At 35.8% G+C, this 24404-nt stretch overlaps 8 protein-coding genes across 8 annotated transcripts; 4 read left to right on the forward strand and 4 right to left on the reverse strand.

Annotated features, from left to right (window-relative positions):
* Window positions 1-1449: 1449 nt before the first annotated feature.
* On the reverse strand, window positions 1450-2021 carry RO3G_07431 (uncharacterized protein; the record flags this gene model as incomplete). Its single annotated transcript, XM_067662021.1, has 3 exons — window positions 1450-1493; window positions 1677-1856; window positions 1904-2021. 3 exons carry the CDS (start codon window positions 2019-2021, stop codon window positions 1450-1452), a joined length of 342 nt encoding a protein of 113 aa, XP_067518122.1.
* An 897-nt stretch (window positions 2022-2918) lies between these two features.
* On the reverse strand, window positions 2919-3212 carry RO3G_07432 (uncharacterized protein; the record flags this gene model as incomplete). Its single annotated transcript, XM_067662022.1, has 1 exon — window positions 2919-3212. The coding sequence occupies one exon, from the start codon at window positions 3210-3212 to the stop codon at window positions 2919-2921; it is 294 nt and encodes a 97-aa protein (XP_067518123.1).
* Window positions 3213-3976: 764 nt separating this feature from the next.
* RO3G_07433 (uncharacterized protein) lies at window positions 3977-6345 on the forward strand (the record flags this gene model as incomplete). The annotated part of the gene is made up of 6 exons (XM_067662023.1): window positions 3977-4260; window positions 4315-4378; window positions 4437-4559; window positions 4616-5060; window positions 5111-5526; window positions 5578-6345. 6 exons carry the CDS (start codon window positions 3977-3979, stop codon window positions 6343-6345), a joined length of 2100 nt encoding a protein of 699 aa, XP_067518124.1.
* A 373-nt stretch (window positions 6346-6718) lies between these two features.
* RO3G_07434 (uncharacterized protein) lies at window positions 6719-7002 on the forward strand (the record flags this gene model as incomplete). Its single annotated transcript, XM_067662024.1, has 2 exons — window positions 6719-6858; window positions 6996-7002. The coding sequence occupies 2 exons, from the start codon at window positions 6719-6721 to the stop codon at window positions 7000-7002; spliced, it is 147 nt and encodes a 48-aa protein (XP_067518125.1).
* Window positions 7003-7589: 587 nt separating this feature from the next.
* RO3G_07435 (uncharacterized protein) lies at window positions 7590-9989 on the forward strand (the record flags this gene model as incomplete). Its single annotated transcript, XM_067662025.1, has 1 exon — window positions 7590-9989. The coding sequence occupies one exon, from the start codon at window positions 7590-7592 to the stop codon at window positions 9987-9989; it is 2400 nt and encodes a 799-aa protein (XP_067518126.1).
* A 334-nt stretch (window positions 9990-10323) lies between these two features.
* Window positions 10324-16375, reverse strand: RO3G_07436 (uncharacterized protein; the record flags this gene model as incomplete). Its single annotated transcript, XM_067662026.1, has 11 exons — window positions 10324-10343; window positions 10405-10941; window positions 10999-11074; window positions 11133-11474; window positions 11528-11795; window positions 11847-14949; window positions 15018-15168; window positions 15218-15610; window positions 15666-15800; window positions 15859-16262; window positions 16318-16375. The coding sequence occupies 11 exons, from the start codon at window positions 16373-16375 to the stop codon at window positions 10324-10326; spliced, it is 5487 nt and encodes a 1828-aa protein (XP_067518127.1).
* A 405-nt stretch (window positions 16376-16780) lies between these two features.
* On the reverse strand, window positions 16781-18588 carry RO3G_07437 (uncharacterized protein; the record flags this gene model as incomplete). The annotated part of the gene is made up of 5 exons (XM_067662027.1): window positions 16781-17311; window positions 17364-18072; window positions 18131-18292; window positions 18349-18519; window positions 18572-18588. The coding sequence occupies 5 exons, from the start codon at window positions 18586-18588 to the stop codon at window positions 16781-16783; spliced, it is 1590 nt and encodes a 529-aa protein (XP_067518128.1).
* A 2701-nt stretch (window positions 18589-21289) lies between these two features.
* Window positions 21290-21715, forward strand: RO3G_07438 (uncharacterized protein; the record flags this gene model as incomplete). The annotated part of the gene is made up of 1 exon (XM_067662028.1): window positions 21290-21715. One exon carries the CDS (start codon window positions 21290-21292, stop codon window positions 21713-21715), a length of 426 nt encoding a protein of 141 aa, XP_067518129.1.
* Window positions 21716-24404: the final 2689 nt, after the last annotated feature.

Consider the following 24404-nt stretch of genomic DNA (forward strand, 5'->3'; position numbering starts at 1 on the left):
AAAGAGATCAGGGACATTTTATAAGTAAAGTTAGCCTGCTTCTTGAGTTAAGTATAAATATATAAAGGAACTTGACTGATTTTTTATCCTTTGGCTGAATGGTTGATGTATATAATTTTTTTTGACATTTCATATTTCTGCGACTATCATTATTTCTTTAATAATCCATGCTGGAGTTGTTTTGCGTTTCGTCCAAAAAGGAACCATTATTACAATATAATTCAGATGGTAGACAGTCTCTGTGCCGTACCATTTTTCCGCATCAGATGACTCCATGTCTCTCAAGACTGAGTATAAACCAAACTAAGTTGCATGTATATGGCCTACATGCAGTTCTTTTTACTCGAATTGCAATAAACGTTGTGTGTTCTTTAAACAATCAAGGAACCACTTCCACTCATTTAGAATTTCTTCTTTCTCTTCTTTTACTTTCTCATCGGTATCGTCAAAATTAATTCATCTGATTTTCTTTTGCGTAGTGGGAACACTACTTGAGCTTTCATCAACATCTTCATAAACCATTTGTCGTTTTTTTGCATTGTCTTTTTCTTCATTTACTATTTGTTTTGCTAACAAGATTCGAAATTGAGACTATAAGTATGTTAGATATAAAGTTTTTTAATTGTTAAACAATATAAAATAGATTATACCTTTTGCGTGTCATACTCAAGAGAACTCTTCGCAAGTCGTTCACTATAGTTATTAAAGAAAGGCTGAAAAGCTTTTTTCTTTGTTACTTTTTGTAAGATATGGTAGAATAATAAAATATCTTAAAGTAAAAAAAGATTATTTACCTTAGGCTATGAATGCATATTGCTTACCATTGTCTCAGCAATAGTGCCAGCAACATGATCTTTGACGACTTTCGTATCATTAAGCAAGTAAATTGAGGCACTGCGCCTATCGATAGATGAATCTTGAATCAACAATCTTTGAAGATAGCGCGTAATTGTCCACCTGTAATGTTTTTCTGTCATCCAAGACTGAAAGTATGTAATCAGATCCCTGAAATTTAAGACAGCTATGGCATAACTTTACCTTTAAGACTATGACATACTCCAATATCATAGCTTGTGTACTATTCTCTCTATGGCAACTTCATTGGAAATTTATTTTTGAAGATCATCAATTTTGGCATCAGGAAGTAATAGCAAGAGTCACTAGGCAAATCTTCAAGATTCACAAAGAAAACATTTGTTCACTAAAAAGCTAATCAATACGTTTTCTGCTCAGTTCTCTACCTCAGGTTTTGTTGCCATTATCAAACTTCGCACGGATTACAAACAAAAATAAAAAACGAAAAAAAAAACCTGCTTATAATTTATTTAACGCTTACGATGGTATACGTATGCGGCTTCTCATTAAAATCCTCCTTTTACAAAAAAAATACTTTCAAGATACAATTTTTCTTTTACCTTGTCGTCAAAAGAGGTTAAGAAATATGATTTTTTAAATTTTTCCATTATGGTAGATGTCTGTAACCAAGTATACAGCTAAAACGAGAAAAGAATGAAATCATGCAGCCAGATGCATATAAACATACAATAAAGAATTCAAAGGGTTGAAGCAATAATTCATGAATTTGTGACTGGAATTCAGTGAGAGATTATCCCGAATTTGTAGTTCAGAAGTTAGTAGGTCCGTATTACTGAGGAAGTAATTAATAATACTGTTACCTTGATAAGAAAAGTAAGCCGATTGTCCATGTTGGCTATTGTTTTCATAGAATAAGATCATTGTCTTGCTTCCAATTCTAAAATAGGTAGCTTCTAGGATTGAACCGGGAATCACCTGAATGAGAGCCGATACAAGCATTAAAGCCTCACAGAAGATAGGAGCAGAGGTGTTAGGAGAATCTATAGGTAGTAGTGTTAGTATTTCAGACAGAGGATGAGCATTTTACCATTGATTACAACAGAGATGGTATACTTAGCCAAGAGAGGATGTTCATGGTGTATATGATGAACTGGCAGCTTGAAATCAGAATGAACCAAGATAGCCAAGTTAACCACGGTGGGCATTGTAAGAATTGACAGGCACACCGAAGGTATGAAATTGTCGCCAAGTAATAAGATATTTATTAGGAGAGAGAAGCCAGGCTTCAGTGAGGAATAACAAGGAGGAAGATTCAGTCAATTTTAGGATGGAAGAGATAGCTTTCTTGGATAAGTCTGTGGAGTTGAGTAATGAGATCGTAAGGTTACCCCTCATTAAAGTACCATAGGAGAGGTTTGAGTGCTAGGAAGAGTAAGGTTACCATCCCCTTCGAATTTGAAGGTCAATAATTTATCAGCTTCGGCAGGAGTAAGCATTGCAGCTGATGCTTCGGCAACCGGGGATTTCGAGTAAAGATATCTGCAAGGTTAGAAGTACGGGCAGAAAGTATGAGATTGGGAGCATATTTGGAGATCCGTTGTTGCTAGTAAAAGAATATAGCAACGGCATACTTGGTATGTTCACGAATATGGGTCAATGCCTTTTCAAAGCGGCGTTTTTGAAGAATTATTTCAATTTAATTGCGTTGTTCAGGGGCGTGTTCATCGAATTTAGGATCCTTGAGAATTTACCCATCGCGTGGGTTGAATTCAGAATCGAGGACAACTCCTCGTTGCTTCAGAGGATTAGTGATTTCGTGCACAAAGGCATTGTGGACTAGGAGTGCAGCTACAGTTCTAGAAGGATAATAGATGCCTAGAATTTAAGCATTGTTGATGCCCACACAGCTGAAGATTGATCCAAATTTATCTGCAGGAATACGAGCTTTTGTAAGTACATAAAGGTACTTGAAACCTTGGATCAGTGAAGGGCTTTTGGAAAAAGCGAGCTGCTGCTTCTTGGCGTTAGATTCTTTTCTTTTGTGGGGCTTGTTTAGAAGATTGGGAAAGTTGAGCTCTGCATTCAGGTTGATTCCAATGGCTTTAAGTTTGAGTACTAAAATCGCTTATTGGAAAGTCCATAGCGTCGTTGTTGGCTGGGTGGTGTTGGTGAGACTCAGATTGTTCTTGGAGTTGTTGGCTCAAATTGCTGATCTCTCGACGAGCGTGAGCGAGTTGAGAAGGTAAGGTTTGTAACATCTGGTAGAGTTCTTGCAGGGCCAGACTACTATTGACGTGAATGTCGGTTTGAGTTTGGGTTTCAGAGACGGAGATGATATGGAAGTCGCGATTTTCGTCGGTAGTTGCAGGAGCCTGGCTGAAAAACAGTTGTTGCATGTCGTAGGCCGTTACCACATGTCTGCAGTCAACACACTTGAAAAGTGGTTGAGTTGGGTTCAGGAAGCTATTTCCCTTGCGATAGAATGTCGTGGCTTGGTGACATTTTTGATAGGTGATAGCTTTACGTTTTGTGGTGAATTCGAACAAAACATCTTCAAAATGCTGAGGAGTAAGAAAGGGTCGAGGTTTATTGTACGGAACTCGAGTTGCTGGCATGAGTCGAGGTAGGTGCTGCAATGTTTTCTAACGATATCCACTGAAATCATCCATAGAAAGTCAGTATGTCCATTTTGAATCTCAGATTGTCCAATAGAAAATTTCAACCATCTAATTTTAGGTATCTATTTCTTGGGATTTGTGTAACCTTATTTCAAACTTTTAGGCATCGGACTCTTTATTGAATTATGTAATGGTTTTTTAAAGGGTAAACTCATTGGCTGTTAAAACGAAAGAATCACATGCATTATATTACATGTTAATCTATTTTTCCTCATCATATAAAATACAATGAGCTTTATTTTATCATGTCATTAATTAACACTATCAAATTTTAAAGTTACGACTTTACTTTAAAGTGACTGTAAATCTATTCAACTTTACTTGTTTATCGGTCATTCAACTTATAGGATGAATAAAAAAGCCTTTGACTAAAGCTCATTCCCACTCGGCAATTTAAATTTGTCATGATTTTTTCAAAAAATAAGTCTTAAATTGATTTCTTACTCCTTTATCACCTCTCTTCTTCTGCTACTTTACAAAACATGTCTACATTTAATAATAACATAGCAACCAAGTTTCCTGATTTAAAGCCAAGAGGACCTGGTGGTGAAGCACTTTTAGAAGCTGAAAGAGCAAAAACAAGCTTTGACGTCAAGTCATTATCTAAATTCATGTACACTGAAGAATGGCTTGACAAGATGTACAAGGTACTGAGAGTCATTGAAAATGAACCTGCTTTTGATAAGACCAATCGATATTATCAAAGCCGTGCTGATAAGATCAAGACCAGTTTATGGAAAGATAGACGTATGATTGAAATTGCTAGGTAAAGAATGACTAAAAATCAAAAAGAAATAGACATTAATTGATTATTATGTAGAGAACAAAATTGGGATGAACAAGAGCTTCAAATTGCAAACTTCCTTTTCGATCAATCCACACCTGTAAGTTTTTTTTTTAATCAGTCTTTTTTTGACAGCTCCGTGTAACAAGCATTGATAGTTTTCACTTCATTATGGTATGTTTATTCCTACTTTGCAAAGTCAAACAACTGATGAACAAAAGAAATTGTTCCTCGAACCTGCACTAAAGCATCAAATCATTGGTTGTTATGCTCAAACTGAGGTAAAGATGAGTAAAATAGAAAGAAAAAAGGAGAAAGTTACTTACGCTATTTAAAGTTAGGACACGGTTCAAACGTCCAAGGGATCGAGACCACTGCAACTTATATTCCTGAAACAAACGAATTTGAACTTCACTCACCTACCTTGACTTCCTCCAAATGGTGGATTGGTGGCCTTGGTAAAGCTGCTAATCATGCTATTGTCATGGCCCGTTTGATCACTGACGGCAAGGATTTGGGTCCCCATCCTTTCTGTGTTCAGATTCGTAGTTTTGAAGACCACACACCTCTCAAGGGGGTAACTGTAGGTGACATTGGACCTAAGTTTGGTTTCAATTCTGTTGATAATGGATTTATCATGTTTGATCATTACCGCATACCACATATTTCCTTCTTGGCCAAGTATTCACAAGTACAGCCAGGCACTGGTGTTTACAGCAAGCCTCCAAATGCTAAGCTTTCTTATGGTACCATGGTTTACGTTCGTGCTAATATTGTTATGGGTAAAAAGGAGATGCATTTATGTATGTCTTGATTACTTATATATATTTAGGTGTAAGATATGCTCTTGCTAAGGCTACAACCATCGCAATTCGTTATTCAACTATTCGTCAACAATTCGTTGATGCTGCATCACCTAAAAAGTGGGACAACAAAGTGATTGAAACACCCGTTTTAGATTATACCATGCAACAATATCGTCTGTTACCCATCGTTGCCTCTGCCTATGCTTGTTTCTTTACCGGAAGAGAAATGTTGCGTTTATATGATCTTAACCAAAAGGCAATGCAAAAAGGCAACTTTAATCTTTTGGCTGATCTTCATGCCAGTTCTTCAGGTCTCAAGAGTTTGACGACAACTATGGCTATTGAATCTATCGAAGACTGCAGACGGGCTTGTGGCGGTCATGGATATAGTATGTTTTCTGGCTTAGGCCAGTTTTATCAAGATTATCTTCCTAATGTTACTGTAAGACAAGATTATATATTATACATAAAAAGACTAAAAGGATTTATATAGTGGGAAGGCGATAATTATATTTTGACTCAGCAAACTGCACGTTACTTACTCAAGACATTCCGTAATGTGGTTGCAGGAAAGGCTGAACCTTCAGAATACAATCACACAATTTCATATTTGACCCAGTACCTTCAAAATCCCACAGCTAAATGCCCTGCCACAAAGCCCAGTGACTTTTTAAACCCTGAATTGATTCTCTCCGCCTTTGGATTCCGTGCCGCTTACGGTATCGCCAAGGTCGCTGAAAAAATTGATCGAGAAGGTCGCAGTTGGAACTCGATGTTGGTCGAGATCAGTCGCATCTCTAGAGCTCACTGTCAATTCATTCTTGTCCGCAACTTTATCGTCACTCTCCAAAATGATGCTACACTTACTCAATCCGAACACAAGCCAATCAACAAGATTTTAAAGACTTTGGCTGCTCTCTTTGCACTTCACACCATGGAAAAGGAACTTTCCGAATTCTTGCTTTCTGGTTATATATCCTCCGAACAGTGTGCCATGTTGAAGGAACAAGTGATCTCACTGCTAGATGTTGTACGTCCTGATGCAGTGGCTCTTGTCGATGCCTTTGCCTTACCTGATTATTATCTTCACTCTGCTTTGGGTCGTTATGATGGCTGTGTCTATGAAGCCATGACAAAGATGGCAGAAGCAGAGCCTTTGAACCATACACTGGTTGTTGAAGGTTATGAAGAAAATATTAAACCTTTTGTTCATCAAGGAAAAGTATTTGCAAAGAAAGATGCAGCCTTCTCAAGATTATAATAGAATCAGATTATTTATATAGATCCATTGTGATTTTACCATCCCCTCCTCTTTTTTTTTATTATAATAAATTTTGATCTTACAAAATGACACTTGTGCCATTTTTAGAGTATTTGTCTTTATGCAATCACATAATAAAACAAATAGGGTATTGAGCTTGATTATATGCAGGCAAAGAAAAAAAAATGTGATTCTACGTATGTATGAGTGATCTTATAAACAAAGTCTTTCACTGTTTAGTTGGAAATGAATGCATGCTGCTTGTAACAAATGAAATGAAACAAATATGGTATTCACACGCTTTTTGTGTACTATCCAATGGTATAAAAGCACGCTACTTTTTTTTTGTTCTTTATATTTCAAAAATAAAGCAATGTCTCGACCAGAACTTGCATCAAGCCTTTTACTTCCTGAATTGGAACGACAATTAAAAGAAGATAAAAGCCTTTGGCCCAATATTAAAGGCTTCTTTATTGTCACTGTCACAAAAAATAAAAAGGCCAGGGCGAAGTGGTACGTTTCCTGTTTATTTATTTATTGTTTATTTTATCTCATGCTTTACTCATTTATATTATATATATAAGGTATCTTTTATTCCAGGGTAAAGTTTGATATTTAACTTTTTAGCTTTTATTTATACCGTTTTATAGGGAATGAAATATCGCCTGTGATTACTTCAAGTGAAGAGAAAGCCCGCAAAGAAATGAAGGGAAAGGTTCGTACAGTTCAAGTTCAATTGGATGATTATGATCTAATTACCTTTATCACTGGGGGGTAAATCAAATGTTGCGTAATACACTTTTTCTGACAGACTGTCGTGTAGATTGACCGGTATAAAGGCTTATATGACAGGAAGAATCAAGGTAAAAGGAGATCTTTTATTAGCACAAAGATTAGAAGAAGTATTTGAAAAGATGGGCGGTAGAGAGGTATGCGTACATTTATCAGTAAAAATTAAGTCTTTAATCTAAACTACATATTTAGAGAGCCATGGACTTTATTAAACAAAATGAGTCAGCTTTCACTACTATAGTTAAATCAAAATTATGAAATAAATATCTGTCATGTTACACTACATTTTAGTACCGCAGTTTGTTTGTACCGCAGCTTGTTTGTTCCGCAGTTTAACATATTTGTACTCAAGACCGCCGTGGCTGTGGAGCTAACAAGGATTAAAAACGCCCAGAAAGAATATTTTCTTTTTTTTTTACATCCTCATATTTTTTTTTTTTTTTTTTTTTATTATGCCTTCTTTTGCTGATTATCCTGCTGCTCTTCCTTACTTTGTAGAACTTCATAATAAGGATTTATTGGATGAACTAGTTGCTGAGCTCAAAGGCCGGGATTGTGACATCCGCTCCTTACAAGTCAAGATGAAAGGACAAGAAGAGGAAGAAGCACCAAGCCACCCTTTTATGGAAGCTTTTGAGGGTATTGCCAATCTTTCTCTTACGCACAATGGTGCTGCTACCAACGCCTCTACCAATGATCCCTGTCTGGACTTGTATTACGCCAACAACCGTGTGTCTGGTATGGGGAACAAAAGGTCTCTCTACGAAAAGGCTTGGGCCATGGATCCTGACCTCACTTTACACATCCTCTTTTATACTCGGTCTATTCATCGTGGTAAAAGCGCCATTAGTCCCTTTTGTGATGGCTTTTGTTGGTTGCTCCAGTATCATCCTCGTACTGCTTTAGCTAACCTTCACGTCTTGGTGGATGGAACTATTCGCACTAATGCTGCTCTTAAAGCCAAATTGAAAGAGGCAAAGAAGAAGGTTGAAGCTGAAAATGATGGATGGGAAGTAACGGATAAGGAGGAAGAAATGGAATTGTTGGAAAGACGAGACTTCAAGACGCATGGTTATTGGAAGGATCTTTGTACTCTTTTGACGATTGCTGCTCAAGGCGAACTCGATGGTCCTGTGAAGGATGAATATAAAGCCTTGCATTGGCCCCGATTAAAGAGAGACAAGAGAGCTAAGGCTACCACACGTCGTGCTCGCAAGGATCGCTACTTGTTACGAAAGGAAATGCCAGAGACGGAGGCACAGGACGATCGTCAGGCAGCAATTAGAAAATGCAGCGAGCTCAATGCTACCAACAAGATCACTGCCAAGGAAAATCGCATGAAGATTTGTAAGGAACGAAATGAACGAGTCGTAAGTTTATTGGAGAGTAACAAGACTTATCGTGCATTACATTTCACTATCGCCAAGCTGTTTGCTGATCAGCTTAAGAAGGACATGAATCAGTTGCAAAAGAACAAGATTGCTCTCGAGCAAGGTACCTTGAGCGGAAGACACGCGTTGGGCTTTAACCTCAGTATGGCCGCCAAGTGGGCACCTTCTCTGTGTAATTCTCATGACAAGCACACATTTTTGGCCACATCCATTGCAGAAGCCTTGTTCCCTCCAGAGAGTTACCAGCAGAGCGAAGAGTCTCGTGAGCATTATCTAAACAAGGTCAGAGATCTTTATCGTAAGCAGTATCTTGTACCACTTCGTAAGGCAATGGACTTGACTGAACACTATATGGCTGAAGGCAAGTGGGGAAAAGTAGACTTTGGCCACATTCCTGCTGTCTGCTTTGAGAAAAGCATGCCTCGTTTCTTTTCTCATGATCCAGAAGCTTTAATGGACTATTTGGATGAAGTTGCTAAAGGTACAAAGCAAGTTAGTGGCGAAACCCTTGCTCCCAACGACCTTGTTTATCGCGCTGCAAAACTTGACGTACCAAAGAGTGTAGAAAAGATTGTTCAAAAGGTCCCTGGTGCTATCACTCGACTTGCCGAAGCTGAAAAGAACTTAGTCAATGGTCAATGGAATACTTTGATACAAGGTCTACGCGAAACATCTCAACTCGATGTTACTAAAAGTAATAACAAAAAGATTGATCTTGGCGAATGCATCGCGATATGTGATGTTTCTGGATCTATGCTTTCGGGCTTTGATGTTCCAAAGAAGGATTGTCCTTACTATGCTGCTATTGGCCTTTCTCTGATAATCGCCAACTTGGCTAAGCCTCCTTTCAATGGTGGTCTTATCACATTCTCTGCTCGACCTGAGCTCGTCAAGATAGATACCTCACTTCCCTTTAGTGATCAAGTCGAAAAAGTCATGGACATCGGTGCTGGTTACAATACAAACCTAAGAGCTGTCTTTACTGATGTTTTGTTACCCATGGCTATTAAATTCAATTTAAAGCAAGAAGACATGGTGAAGCGTTTGTTTATCTTTACCGATATGGAGTTCGACGGCGGTACCAGAAGAAAGAACAAGTTTGAAACTACCTTTGATTTTATTAAGCAACAGTATGATGAAGCTGGTTATGAGCTGCCTGAAATTGTCTGGTGGAATCTTAGCAAACAGGATACGTGTAACGGTAAAAATTTGAATGCTCCAGTTACAAAACATCAAGAAAAGACATCTTTGCTCTCTGGATTCTCTGCAAGTATGGTCAAAACTTTCTTGGATGGCGATGTTGATATTGAAGAAGAGAAAGACCAGGATGAAGAAGATGAAAAAGACGAAGAGGATAAAGAAAGAAATGCAAAATCAAACAAAAAAGAGGACGATCCATTGTCATTTGCTAAAAAGGCCGTTTACCATGAAAGTTTCAATGGTCTTATAGTTATTGATTAAACTGAAAGTCTGCTTGTATATATAAAAGAAAAAAAATAAAAACATTAATTTTTGTACATTTTTTGAAAAATAAAGTTTTAAATGATGTTCGTTATTTTCTTTGTTATCGTTGCAATAAATATACTGTTTTAATTCAATTTACGATAATAATCATCATTAACCCAATAACAAGTTTGTGTAAAAGCAGCAATGGTGAACATCTTTTGAGTACAACGCATGGTTCGGGTCTTGGAAAATACAGAGGGCTTCTCATATTTGTCCAAAATAACTTTGACACCTCTGATCACTCTTTGCTTGATTAATATTTCCATAATATCATGTACTTCTTTTTTTGTTAATGAAGACTTGTGATGCCTTTCAATACCAGATATAGTGATACCAGGCATTCTCAAAACGATGTCCGCAAGGGCTTTACAAAAACTTTCAACAAGAGCAGGTGTAGTACATCCGTTAATATCAGTCCATAAAGCTGGCAAAATGAATCTTTTCTTTTCTGGTACAACAACATTGTTCTTGTTGACATATTCCTCTTCCATTTTTACAATTTCAGCTTCTGAAGTGGCTACTTTTGTATCAATAAGCCATTCATTCATAAATGGAGCCAAAACATAACGAACGGATAAATGCCCAACTCGGTATAGTAAAGGCGGCGAACAGTTCATTAAAGTATGCAAAGCATTGTATATATCTTCATCTGTACATTGTATATCCAATGCTTCTTTCAATTCATGTGGTACCAGCCCTGATTCCGTGCTCTTTTTGAGTTTCTCGACTACATTCTTCAACAGTTCAGGTTTATCTGTACTAGCTAACAAAGTATCAAATAAAATCTCAAATGACTCGACTGATAACTGGCCAATTGGAACAGAGTCGGAAACCAAAGGAGTAGTTGTACTGTCTATTTGTTCTAAAGTTTTTCCGTGTTTAATGTCAAATTGAACAGATTCAGCGCCTACACATATTTATGTTATAAATATAAAGATCTTTGCTAGTCCATATATCTCCTTACACATCATTCGGACTCGTTTAATAGGCATTACTGCCTTTTCTAAGAACATGTTTTTTTCATTTAATTCAACAGAAAGCTACAAGTAAAAATGAAGAAAGTTTAGTTTTGGTTGAGCTTTTCTATTAAAACTTTACCATTCCTTGTGATGCTAAGCTAAGCATGCATGCCATCATACCACTACTAATAAATTCACCTTGTAGAAGAATCTGTTCATTTTGTTCATTCAAAAATTTATCGTATTCCTTTGCTTGCGTATATAAGTCTTGCGGTAATCCGCCGGCTAATTCTGTCGTAAATTTAGAAGAAAGCGCGTTTCGTGTTCCTGGGATTACACGATCATATTTAGGGGCTTTGATTAGTGTTTTAGAATCGACCAACATGCGAATAGCATCTTCAACAATGCTCTCTGGGAATCTTCGAATGATTAAAAACACATAATATGGATTGAATCTTTCTGAAGGTGTCAGTAAACTCATCTATGGTTTTGTTAATTATTATACTAAATGCAATTCCATATATTGTATTTTACCAAGGCAACAGAGCGATAGTTGTATTTTTGTCTAACTACTTTGTTGATATCTTCCTTCAAAACAAAAGGCGGTACATCCAGTTCTGTATCTCTACATCGGCGTGTACATAAAGCTTCCTTTTTTAATATTGTCATTTTGGCTGTCATAGTTTTAAACTTGTGGAAACCGTCTTCAAAATAGAAGTCTCTAGCTTTGCCAGTCTGAACGACATTAAAGTGAGCGAAAACTTCATCAGTTGATTTTGGGAGATCATCTTTGCTTTCAAGCCTATCAAAAATAAAACGTAAATAAAATAATTGATTTCTTTTCTTTCTTTACTCTCTGCCATGAGTCTTCATTTTTTCTATAAAATAAGCCAGATGTCCCAATAAATCAAAATCAACCATTTCATATGGATTGGGATCTGTAATTTCGCCATTCATAATACCCTTTTTATATATCGTCTCCCACATAGCAATAAGTTTTGCTAGCTTTTCTTCGTATCCAAAAACTTTTAAAAGATTACTGTATCGACGCCGGCAGTTTTCTTGAGACCGATTGATGACCTGAGTGATAGCTGCCCATCTAAAACGACTCTTTCTACCTCTATATTTAAGAATAGCAGCAGAATATGTCAAGAGTTCTTCTTCCTCTTGCTCCCACGTAAATCGCTTGCTTACTCTGGTATTAATGATGGCACTGTCAACTTCATTTAGAACGACAGGAAGGTGAGACAAATCATCCATAAAAGCTGCTTTATTTTCATTGCTGGCTTTGCTTGCATTCTTATCTGATATAAATTTGTTGCTGATTGTCTTGGGCCCCAGTTTAGTCCTTTTAAACAAGTTTCTAGAATCGAGACGAAGCACACGACGACCGTCCAACATATCCACTTTAGTTCCAGAACCTCGTGTTCGTTTAGAGAGCAGGGCTGATTGGAGCCGCCTTTTCTTCTTAATTTCATTTTTCTTATTAAACGCTTCCTCCATCTTTTTATAATAGTTGCGCACCATAAAAATAGGGCAGTTAATGTCCATAGCAATCTCTTGAATAACACGATCATTATCAAGAGGAGTACTATGATTCGATTTGTCAATATAAGAATTGAGAATTCTTCTTTGAGGTTTGCTGTAAATGCCAGGCATATTCCAGCTCTTTGGATTAAGTAAGATGGAGTAAATTTCACTTTCAATTGGATTCTTAGGGCGTGGGGCTAATTGGTATTTAGTGATATCGGTTGGTGTTCTGTAAAGATACTCAAGACTATTCCAATAATCAAGGACATCCGACTTTGATTCAAGAGTAAAGTCTCGATAAATAGGATAATCTACTGTTCGCATGTCACGAATCTGAACATGCTTATGAACAACGTATTGCGAGGCTAATGCGGCGCTGTTCCTTGTATCAATATAGGGGTTGTCTTCATCCAGCTTGTTATGACGTCGAGTGAGAAGGCCTAGATATTCTAAAGTGACCAATAGGTTTCTAAGCTTTCTTCTAAAGCGACTCTCCTTTAAAAATATACTTGATCTTATATCAGCAGGTAATTCAGAAAACTTGATTGACAAATCTTTTGTGGTTCTAAAATATTCCTCGATGGAATCGTTTGGGTTAATGATTCCAATAACTTGACAAACTAATTCAAGAGACATGTTGGACACAATACATGCAGATGTTATGGTATTTTCTTCCTTATCAATCCCACCATTTAAAGCGTCTGCCCGAAGCAAAAGATCAAATAAGAATTCGTGTAATAAGCGTGTACGAACCATACGTGCAAAGATCCAACCGTACTGAATAGCAGTAATCATCCAATTGTTTGATTTAAACTTGTCATCCTTTGATCTGCATTTTTCATAATTATCGCTAAGTTTCTCAATCTGCTTTTTGAGTGCAGCTGCCTTTCCAGTTTCTCCTTGACCAACAAGTTTTTGTAAAGATTCTTTCATACGAGCCAATCGTTGATCTAATCTCTCTACGGGAATCGAGATACGTTCATAATGAGGGCTCGGATTTCCCACTCTTTGTAATGTGTGGCGATCTTGGAGATGTTCTATAAATGCTTTATATTCAGCTCCATCCTTTTTGACGTCTTTTCTTATAATAATTTTTTTGTCAAAAATGGTGCCGTTTAATAATTTACATTGCACAGTTTCAGCTTCTATTTCACCTCTTTGAACAAGAGTGTTGATACCTCGTTGAAGAGTTTTTAAATCAAGAGTATGATTAGAGTTACCAGAAATTTCTTGTAATTTTTTTTGACATTCATCCTTGAACTGTTTGTTAATTTCAATCAGTGGTTTCTCCGCCAAAAATTCTCGAAGAATATTAATACGATGCTCCATATATTTGTTTACTCCTGCTTTTGAGTGTGTGAATGTTTTAAGAGAATTGCCATTAACTGTTGGCAATTCTACCACTGCTGTTGAGCGCTTAGGCTTTTTAACTTGTTCGCTAGATTTAGATGGAGTCAAAGGATTGCTAAAAGGAGTCGTACTCGTTGATTTTGATAAAAGTGACCTTTCCTTCAAAATGGGAGACTTGGATATAACGATAACAGGAGACATTTCTCCAAGAGACGAATCTGATGATACTTCATCCATGTCATCTTCTGTTTGTGTTTTCGCCTTTTTGGTTTCTGGAGGAGGATTGGCAGGCATAGTTTCTTTTCTCTTCTTGGATGCACCAAAAAAGTCCTTGATACCCATTTGTCGTTGTTTCTTTGCTGTATTTGCAGCGACTGTTGGCATATCTTGCTGTCCCTCTCTGATTCTTTCTGTTTGTTGATTCTCTATTGGCACGGACTCGTCATCCATATGTGATATTTCCATCTCTACGGGCTCTAAACCATAAGTTACCTCCGAAATACTTGTCATTTCAGATGGTTGGTGTAATTCCACAGCTACCTGCTTCTTTTCTTGCTCCTTTTGTGCCATTTTTTTACTTTTTGTTGACTCGCGTAGTTTTACAGGCTTCTTCTTTGATCCTCTTTTCTTTTTATCTAATGATAGCTTTTCTAGTGGATTTATTTCTACGCATTCTGAGATATCAACAGGGATTTCAGGTAAAGAAAAATAAGTAGGTTCCTTATTCTCATATACTTTGATATATGAATTATAAGTAAAGTATCTATATCGTCTTGAACGTCCTTCAAATTCAAAGTGTCGACGAATAGTGTAATGGCCATTTTGTTGTTCATTATTCTCCAGCATCCTCTCCAACAATTTGTATAATAGTCGATGTTCATCCAAGTTTAAAGCAAAAGAGATCTCTTTAGAGATTACTCCTTGGGTGCCAGCGGCTTCTATTACTTGATATAATTGTTGCTCGATAGGTACATCGTGTAAGATGTGCAGAAGTGGAATATCTTTTTTGGTACTTTTGATATGGATTGGATATACAATATCTTCTATGATTGCTTCAACTTGCTTAGATTCATATTCTATATAAAGGCTTGTCAATTAGGAGAGGATGAGAATATATACAGTAAGCAAAAAATTGCGGCCTTACCTTCAGGCAACTTCAAAAGATGAATACATCTGTAGTACCTGCCTTTATTATCTAGTTTAACATCAGATTTTTTAAAGTAGCCCTTCAAACAAAGTTCGTCCAACGAACGATTAAACCAGCTCTTTACAGATTTTGAATCATGATTAAATCCCTTTTTAAAATATTAAATAAAAAATAAAGTATAATCTTTTTTTTCTTACTAATGCTTCTAAAGCATCCTTTGCAAGAATTGCATGCCCTGGGGCATCTTTGATTAATTCAATCATAGCATCACGGAGTTGTTTTTGGGTAAATGCTTCGTTGTTTGCATTTACATTATAAAATGCACGATCCTCAGTAGCTTTGCTCATATCTACCGTTTTATCCTGTGAAGCAAATCTCACATGTATACAAAGGTTGGTACGTGCACCCTTGAGTGAAACGCTTTTTCGAATAATACACCCTCTTTCCTCTAGAGATTTACAAATATGGCCAGCTGAGCGTCCATCAATACCATAGTTCTTTGACACATCTGCTTGATAAATCCCCTTATGTCTAGATCGAACAACTTGTTTTAAAATAACAATCAAATTGGATGATAACGTCGTTCCTGGCTATTTTTTCAAAGTGTAAGAAACTTTACTCATGCAATCATTATTCTTTTATTACCGGCACACCAATATAGAGTTGTTCATTTTGAAGTTTGGTTGTTGCTACTACATATAAGGAGGATCCATAGGCTGATATATCGTTATAATTCATTTCTCGAGCATTATCAATGAGCTTCAAATCTTGCTTTTTATCCTGTTTTATATTGAAATCAGTTTTTACTGTATACATAAGATTGTGATTTAATAATTACAAAATGTATCGTATTTTCAGGCTTTGAGTTGCCATTTTCCTCTTCTTCTTCACTATCATCTGATTCATTTTCTTCCTCACTGTCATAAATTTCATATTCGTCTTCTGAATCAATGTCTTTTGCCTTTCTAGTCTTCTTTTTGGGTTTATTCTTTGCCGGTGCTTTACGTTTAGATTGTTTGGATGCTGCAGTATTCTCTGGCACTTCTGTTGTTGTTTCTTCTTGCTGTTGTATTTCACACTCGATATTCTCAAAAAATGCCAACTCTTGATCTAATTTAATATAGTTCCAAAGAAAGGACTTGTATGTGTCATCAACATTAGGTGTTATAGTCGTATTCGTTTCTTTTGCAATGTCAATTGAAATTTTATAAACATAATCCCATAACGAATATATACTCGATCCTACAGTATATATTAGCTATCAACTTGGATAATTATATTAATTAAAGAATAAAACCTGAAGGGCCATCTAGAGCAATCTCTTCCTTTAATCTCGTTAACAAAGTATCAAGCATAACGAATAAAGTTAAAAATAAAAGAGTTTAATAAACATTGCGAACGGGAAAAAATCTTTCCTGTTCGAGCAGTCACCCTTAATTCATGCAAAATAGTTTCACCATTCTCACCGGATACTGAAAATGGACTTCGCAAAATTGTAGTTCAAAGGTGAAGATAATATGTAAATCGCATTATAAATACGTGTTTATTTCAGAAGTATTTACAACAAAATGCTGATCAATGCATCTTTTCCATCATAAAATATTCCATATTATTCTGAGCGTAATATTGATCACTTTATTTATTCTAAAAAAAAAGGGTACCTTATATTAAAGAAAGGATCAAAAATCAGTTTTTCTGATAATAATTTACAAAAAAAAAAACATTTCTATAGAGTATGTCACAGGTTTCTTTTTTCTTCTTTATTGCTGATGATGCGGTGGTTGCTGTTGAAATGAAAAAGAAGAAAAAGGTTGATATATGGGTGTAACATCAGGATAAGACGATGTGTTAGTATTAGTGGTCATTGGTGGATAATAGCTTAGCATGTTTGATGTCACTTGTGGTGGTTTAGATGTATCCAAGATCATTTGTCCGAATAAAGCGGGATCATTTAAAAATTCACAACTGTTGAAATTGATTTCGTTGCCATTGACGCCTAACAATTGTTGGTTATAAGTATAAGGTGGTATACTGTTAGATACAAATGAATAAGGCAACCCTGATGATGGTGCTGATGTAGTTATCATGGGCGATGGTATAGATGGAGGCAAAATGACAGGCTCAGTGACTGGACTATTCTGTAAGTTGTTGTTACCGTCAGTAAATTCTCTTTCTTTTTGTTTGTATTTCAAATCTTGGTCTTGTCCTTCATATAATCTGCTATGTGTTGATAGCATGTCATTTGTAGTAATAGCTAACCTTTCACCTACTGGCCAATAAGGACGTAGTAACTAATGATTATGTTAGTATCCATAATTAACGTTTTTTTTTTTCTGCAGTTACCTTTATCGTATCATATAGTATAGCCAATCCTGAGCTACTCTTATTATACGATGCTTGATCTGATGAGAAAGTGGAAGTCATCAAGACAGTTGCGAAAATATAAGCAGCATATCCAATATACGGCAAAACATTGTAACCGCAGTAATCGCGGAGTTTACTAAACACTTCCATGGCAATCTCCACATGTTCTTTACATAAAGTAATACTCCTTTGTATTCTTTCATAAGTGTCGGCAGACAACTCATTGGGAGATATATCACTGTAAGCCAGGCTACCTCTGTGAAGTGATAACATGCCGGCACAATACATAGCATGAGAGCAAAGCCAATAATTCAAATAATTTTGACTGGCCGTCTTCCTGTAAAGCTTCACATTGGCGGGTGTGAATTGATAGATTTCTGGAAGACCTTCTGCCCATTGTCTCATCTTTTGACTCATCTCTTCATGTTCCTTAATAGGTGGCCAAATGACGGATGAAGAATCTGTCTTGGTTCGGCTCATGAATTTGACAATATCACCAAAGATCTCAAGCACACCCAAATATTTCGTGATAGAATTCATGAGTGGGTCATCGTCAATCATGACTTTATCGACTGTGTAAGATTGAAGTGGATCGCGAAGAAGCTTGCTTTCTGCTAATGTTGGTAGTTCAGCATCATAGTCTCCAATTTCAAATCCTTGAGGTCTATTTGTACTTGTACTCGAAAATCTGTTTTTGTTTGTATATCAGTAAATATTATTACATTATTCTTTCCATTAGTCCTTACTTGTCTATACAAAAACAACTCCAAAAGATACGCCTTCTTAAAGCCATAGCAACATAATCCACGGTTCCATCTGGCGCAGTGATTGGTACCTTCAATGTTTCTTCTTTATGTAATGTAAGTTCTTGACACATACGTACCGCTACACCTCCATAAGTCCAAGCTCTATATGATAATAAATTAATAACGTCCTTTGTCTTTTTTTTGTGCATATATTATACTTTGATCCAGATGCCCTTCCATATTCTAAGCAAGACATGATGCCCCAAAATTGAAGGTTAGGTATAGTTGGTTCTAACAATGAAGCATTGATTAAAGAGGTGGCCTTTTCAGCAAATTTCTCGCCTGCCCAATAAGGAGGATCTGTCTTGATACTTGGATGATCTGAAAACCTTCGTTTATTCATTAGTACAAGTGTGTATATGAGTCACCATGAGCAGTTACCTTGCACCAATAGCCATGACGCTCCATAATAAAGGTTTCGAAACCGTACCATCCGCAATCGATTGTTTTAATTTTACACGGTGTATTAAAGGAAATACTGAGTTGAGATATTGAAAGAATAAGTCTACTAAATGCGTTACTATCTCGGGTGAAGGAAAATCATCATCATTATTATTGACTTCTATTATCATTTAGTTAGATACTCACACACTGCCTCAAATATAAAGTTATTTACTGTCATTGATAATATTGGAAGGTAAATTATCTGTTAATCGTCTTTCTAACTGAGCTAATCTATCTTCTAACATTTGAACATATCCTTTACGTGGTCCTCTCTTTTTTGATTCTGTATATTCACACTGTAAATTAGATTCTTGACAATGTAAGCAATATGGTTTTGTTCCATCGCATTTAATCTTTTTAAAGAATTAGCTACAGTATATACATATTTTCCTAGTTTTTACTTTTTTCTTTCTGCAAAGAATACAAGCTTGCGTAGCCCTTATTCTTTTTTTGCCAATAAATTCATTTTGATATTCTTCCATGTTTTTATTATTTTATACAAAGAAAAAAAAAAATCAAAAAAAAAAAATATTAAGTTACTTTTCAAATTCAGATAAGCCGAGTACGAAGTACTGTTGAATGCTCAACAGATACATCATTTTCAAAAAGTGAAGTCGCATTTTTACAAACTTTATAATACAATATATACAAAAAAAAGCGGCAAGTAAGCGCGACATCTATTCCTTGAAACAGTGTATTAGCAGTCTCGGTTTGAAAATGTACAAGTTAGTGAGACAGACAAAATAAAAATGATTATCTTTAACTTTTAATGAAATTATAACTGGTTGCACCATTCTTGGAATCTGGAAAGCTCATTGGCGCTTTTTCTTTGACAACACTCCTCTTGATCCCTTGTTGTTCTTCCATCAAATATTCTAAATGGTTGGTCTCTTCGGACCAAGGCGTTGTCTTTGCTGGCTTAGACTTGTAATTCATCTCTTATCTTTTCTCATGATACTTTTATTAACCAGAAGTTCATTTCTGCTTGATATATAATTGCACTTGATTTAATTATTCAGCCTATTAGCCCTGTAAAAAATTATGTTTTTTATTGCAGTAAACTTTTATTTATTTATTTTTACTATGGAAACGTAAAAAAATATATCACGAATAAAGACACAATACGCCTTCAGAAGGTTCATGAGTTTTCTTCTCCTCACATTCATTGAAGGAATGATGTTTTGAAAAATACTTTTTTTTTTCCCTCAGCATATAACCAAATAAGCAAAATAAAAATTTTAATTGTATAATTAAAGTTTATACAAACAATTTCGAGTGAATCAATGGTTTGCAAGAAGTACCAAACAAAGGCAAAACATATTGTTTATACACGCTAATCTATAGTCTAAGGTATCTTTAAATATTACCCACCTACCTCCTTTTGAGCAGTTTCAGAGTGAATAGTTTCTTAATCTTGTGTATTAAGGGCCGAGTTGAGTGAGATGATATTGTCATATATATATTCTAATTGGGTCTTCTGTAATTCAACATTTAGGGTTGTTCTTGTAATTTTCAAAAGAAAGAGAACGTGTGTAATAACCCAGAGGCAACATTGCTATAAGCTTCTTGTGACTCTAGGCTGTTATAATCAGCTAAATTAATTATTTCTTATCGAGATTACTGAAAAATAACTTTTCTAGCTGTACAAGGGATCCTTTCACCCTTGAAACAAAAAAATGTGCTTGTAGATCCAAATTGATTAGGATAACAATGACTAGAAATATCGTTATATTTTGACAAATAACAACATAACTAATGGTAAGGTCAAGAAAGGATTTACATCTAAAGACTATTTCAAAGGAATACTCGAATTGTGTTATTATAATAACTTTTATTATTTGTGCTTTTATGACTATATAAATTAAATTATCAACATCAATTCTATCTGCCCTTTCTTTTATAAACCAAATTGAACACGTACAGTGTCTTGTCGATAGTCAATGGTATAACTTGTTAAAGAGTATAAAACATTCAATCCATATCAGCATCCTAATACGATCAAAGTAATACGATTTTACCTTATCATGGTATAGCTCGATATATATTGGTAACAAAAACACATCTTTTCTCCAAGAATGAACTCATAATTATCTTTTGTTCATAGTAATAACTGAAAAAGACAAAGAACTCTTTCTTAAAATTCATTCTCAGCAAATCAAAACTGACAACTTAGACATTACAATTAAAGTAGCTCTGCTTGTACAGTTTTCATTGCAGAATTAACAATTTTGATACTCATTTCATGCTTTCTTCATACGCCAATAACACAATAATGTACTGATTGATTCATCAAAGACTTCACGAATAGCAGATATCTCAATTTGGCTGCCACCATTATCTTTTGTACTGGAAGATTACTATTAGCAGCGTCTTTTTAATCCATTGTAAGTTTCATAAAGACTCCAATTAGCTTATTTATCAAGTATGATTTGCAGTCAAAATATGAATAGAACACGGCACTCGATTAGAGAGATTGCAAAACTTGTTCGCTTGAACAAATCTACTGTGCAAGATATAAAAGCCAAGGTTGATAACTATGGCAGCCCTTTGCCTTACAAGCAAGCATGTTGTCCATTGTAGGTAAACGAAAGAACTGAATGGCACTTGAAGAGGATAATCAAAGAGGATCCTTTTGCTTCTTATAAAGAAATAAATATGGAATTAGCAGATCTAGATGTTTCTGTTTGTATAGAAACTCTTCGATCGTATGTCGATCAACTTGCCTTCAAATCGTACAGAGTACCTCACAAGCCCGGATTGACTGCAAGGCACCGCAAAAGTAGGCTTCACTGGGCAAAGGAACACATCAATTGGGCTAAAGACCAATGGAGAAATGTTGTCAAGTCCAATGAATCGTACTTTTGTATGAAAGGCAGCAGATGCGGTAAAAGAATACTCAGGAAGGAAAGAGATCGTTATGAGGAAAGAAGTATAGTATCTACAGTCAAGTGGGAAGGTAGTGGTGCTATGGTTTGGAGATGTTTTTGGAGAGGAGGCTTTGGACCTTCAGAAATGATTGATACCGGTTCCGTAGACCAAGAAACATACATCAATATTTTGGCCAGCAGGTTTCATTCTTAGTTTACAAATGTCACAATGTATCAGGAGAAGGATTTTATCTTCCAAGAGGATGGAACTTCCTGTCATACAGGTGGTTATGCTCGATGGTGGAAGGAAACCCTCCAAATTAGGAGTTTTGAGTACTGACCTGCTTAAAGCCCTGATTTGAACCCATAGAGCATTTTTGGAATGCTCTTGAAAGGCAAACTAAGAGAAAAAGGTCGTCGGTCAAAAACTTGCAGCAATTGAAGGCGGCTCTACAAGAAGTGCGGACAAGACTGGATGATGAGTTTACCGACTGATTAATTAAAAGCATGAAGAGGCGATGTGAAGCAGTTATTAAAGTCAAAGGCGGCGCAACAAAATACTGAAAATTATTTATATATTTTCAAAATAAACATCTGAACCTTTCTTTTCTCAAACTTGAAATCCTAAGCTTAAGTATACGCGTATGAATTGGTCTTGAACTTGCCATATTTTTTCAAAATTTTGTTTCCATATTTTGTCCGAAAATTTATTTGGTGTGATTGTATCAGTTAAAGAGCATATTGAAGAACACTATAAGAATTTTGATTTCCTCGATTTATTGAAAGCTTTAAGCTCTGATCTAATCGATCGCGAATCCATTGAACCAGAAATCCAAGCAGCAGTAAATGAACTTAAGGATGATGCTACTAGACCAACTGCCATTTAATCAACTAGCGTCCGACATTGCCATTAGTAGTTTTCGCATAAGAATTTGAATATTTGTTTTATGCATACGCTTTTATTAATTTAATCATTCAATTTCCAGAGCCGAACCTGTACAAAATTTTTGGAACACGTTACAACTGCAAAAAATATCACTTCAGAATGCTGTGACGAAAACGGCAATCAGGTTGTACAATACTCTTCCGTTGCAAGTCATTTTACCGACTGAAGTCAACAATATAACTTGAGTCGATAGATCGAAGGTTTTCGGTTAAAGGAAAAATTAACATAAAAAGAAAAAATCAAGGCGGCAAATTTTATATAAATAACCAACAAACCTTTTTTTTTTTGATTTGAAAAAATTACTCTTATCAATATTAATAAAAGAATCACCTATGTCTTATATTCAGGCTCTTTGTTGAGCTCTTTGAGCCTTTTTATTTTATCTTTCACCTTATCTTTTATCAAGAAACATCGTATTGATCTTACATAAAAGATCTGGTGGTCACTACTTAATAAGAATCTGCTTAAATTCTATATTAAACAACAACTTACAAGGCAATCTCAACCTTAAAATCAAGCTTTACAAGCAAAATTTGCCCAAATAACAGTCAAACCTACAAGACATTCAATAAAGTAATATTGCATTGGAGTTGAATAAGAGGGCACTTAACGAAACTCAAAAAAATCTTCAAGAGGCTATACAAAAAAGATATAATACCAGATCAGGTCAACAACAACAACAAAAAAAAAAACAAGAAACCGACGAAATCTTTGAAATAGACGACATAATGCTCACAGACATGGACAGAAGTGCAACCTCTACCATCAAAGCAGCAGCTTTTAGACTCCCAAAAAATTCTTCCTCCTACAACGAACTAACCGATGCTGAATAGGATACGTTAAATTTAGTAACTTCAATATTCGTAGATCATTATAATTAGACATACTTAATGACTTTAACTTAGCCTTGGATTAAATTCCATCATCGGTTTAACCAACAACAGCACTAAGCCTAGTAGCCAACGATCGTTATTTAGTACTGGTGCGTGGAATGAGCTTCAAAATAGAGTCTATGTGTCTTGTGAGATGAATGATATTCTACTGAAATCAAGATGAAGTTGAAAGAAGTAGAGCAGTGGGCTATTCCTGATATAAGAAAAGCTTATAAGACCTGTTTATCATATCAAGTTGAGTACACACTTCTACAGGAAGAAATCTATTTTGAAGTATATTCGCATGCCCTTCATTTGCTTCACAGAAAAAACTCACCAGTTCATCGAGATTATACTAAATCAGCCACTGAACAAAATTTCGTTGGTGAAGTTTGATCACTTATTATCACTTCCATTTTCAGCGATGATTCATTAAAAGTTTGATGGTACGTATTATATACTCTTGATTTAGAGTACTGTATTAAAACTATTAAAAGGGGAGACTCCGTTTCAGAATTGTCAACTGCAGCCAAAAAGAGACTCTACCAGGATTGCGATCAGACTTTGAGAGATGGAGTAGATTTACGTGTTATGACAAGTATTGGAAATAAGAAGTACGATGTTCTTAACGGTAAATTCACAAACTCGGACCAAGGAACAACTAAGTTCTTCACCGATCGAAGAAAAGTGCTTCCGGAAGCGAAAACTATCATAGACGAAATGATGAAACAGACCTACATCCCCAGAAATGAAGCAAAGCGTGTACTCATTCCAACATTCCAAGCGAATGGATTAGATGATGAAGTTACCGTTTTGAAACTTATAGCATCGGATTTATATACTTCACAGTATATAGGATCAGTCTGTATCCCAAGCAGTATGTACGATTTGAAGCGTATAAGACAAAAGTGCTTACTACGTTTGCTGTACATAAGGGTAGACTGGCTATTCAAATATTTCCTTTCTCATTGTAAGTTACTATATAAATACTTAGGAACAAGTCATCAAAACTTCATATATTGTAACTGCCGCCGTTGACCGAGAAACACGAAGCAAGGGAAACAGATCTTCAGAGTGTCGACGAT

Source organism: Rhizopus delemar, genomic scaffold (genome assembly GCF_000149305.1).
Source record: "Rhizopus delemar RA 99-880 supercont3.5 genomic scaffold, whole genome shotgun sequence".
Classification (NCBI taxonomy): Eukaryota; Fungi; Mucoromycota; class Mucoromycetes; order Mucorales; family Rhizopodaceae; genus Rhizopus; species Rhizopus delemar.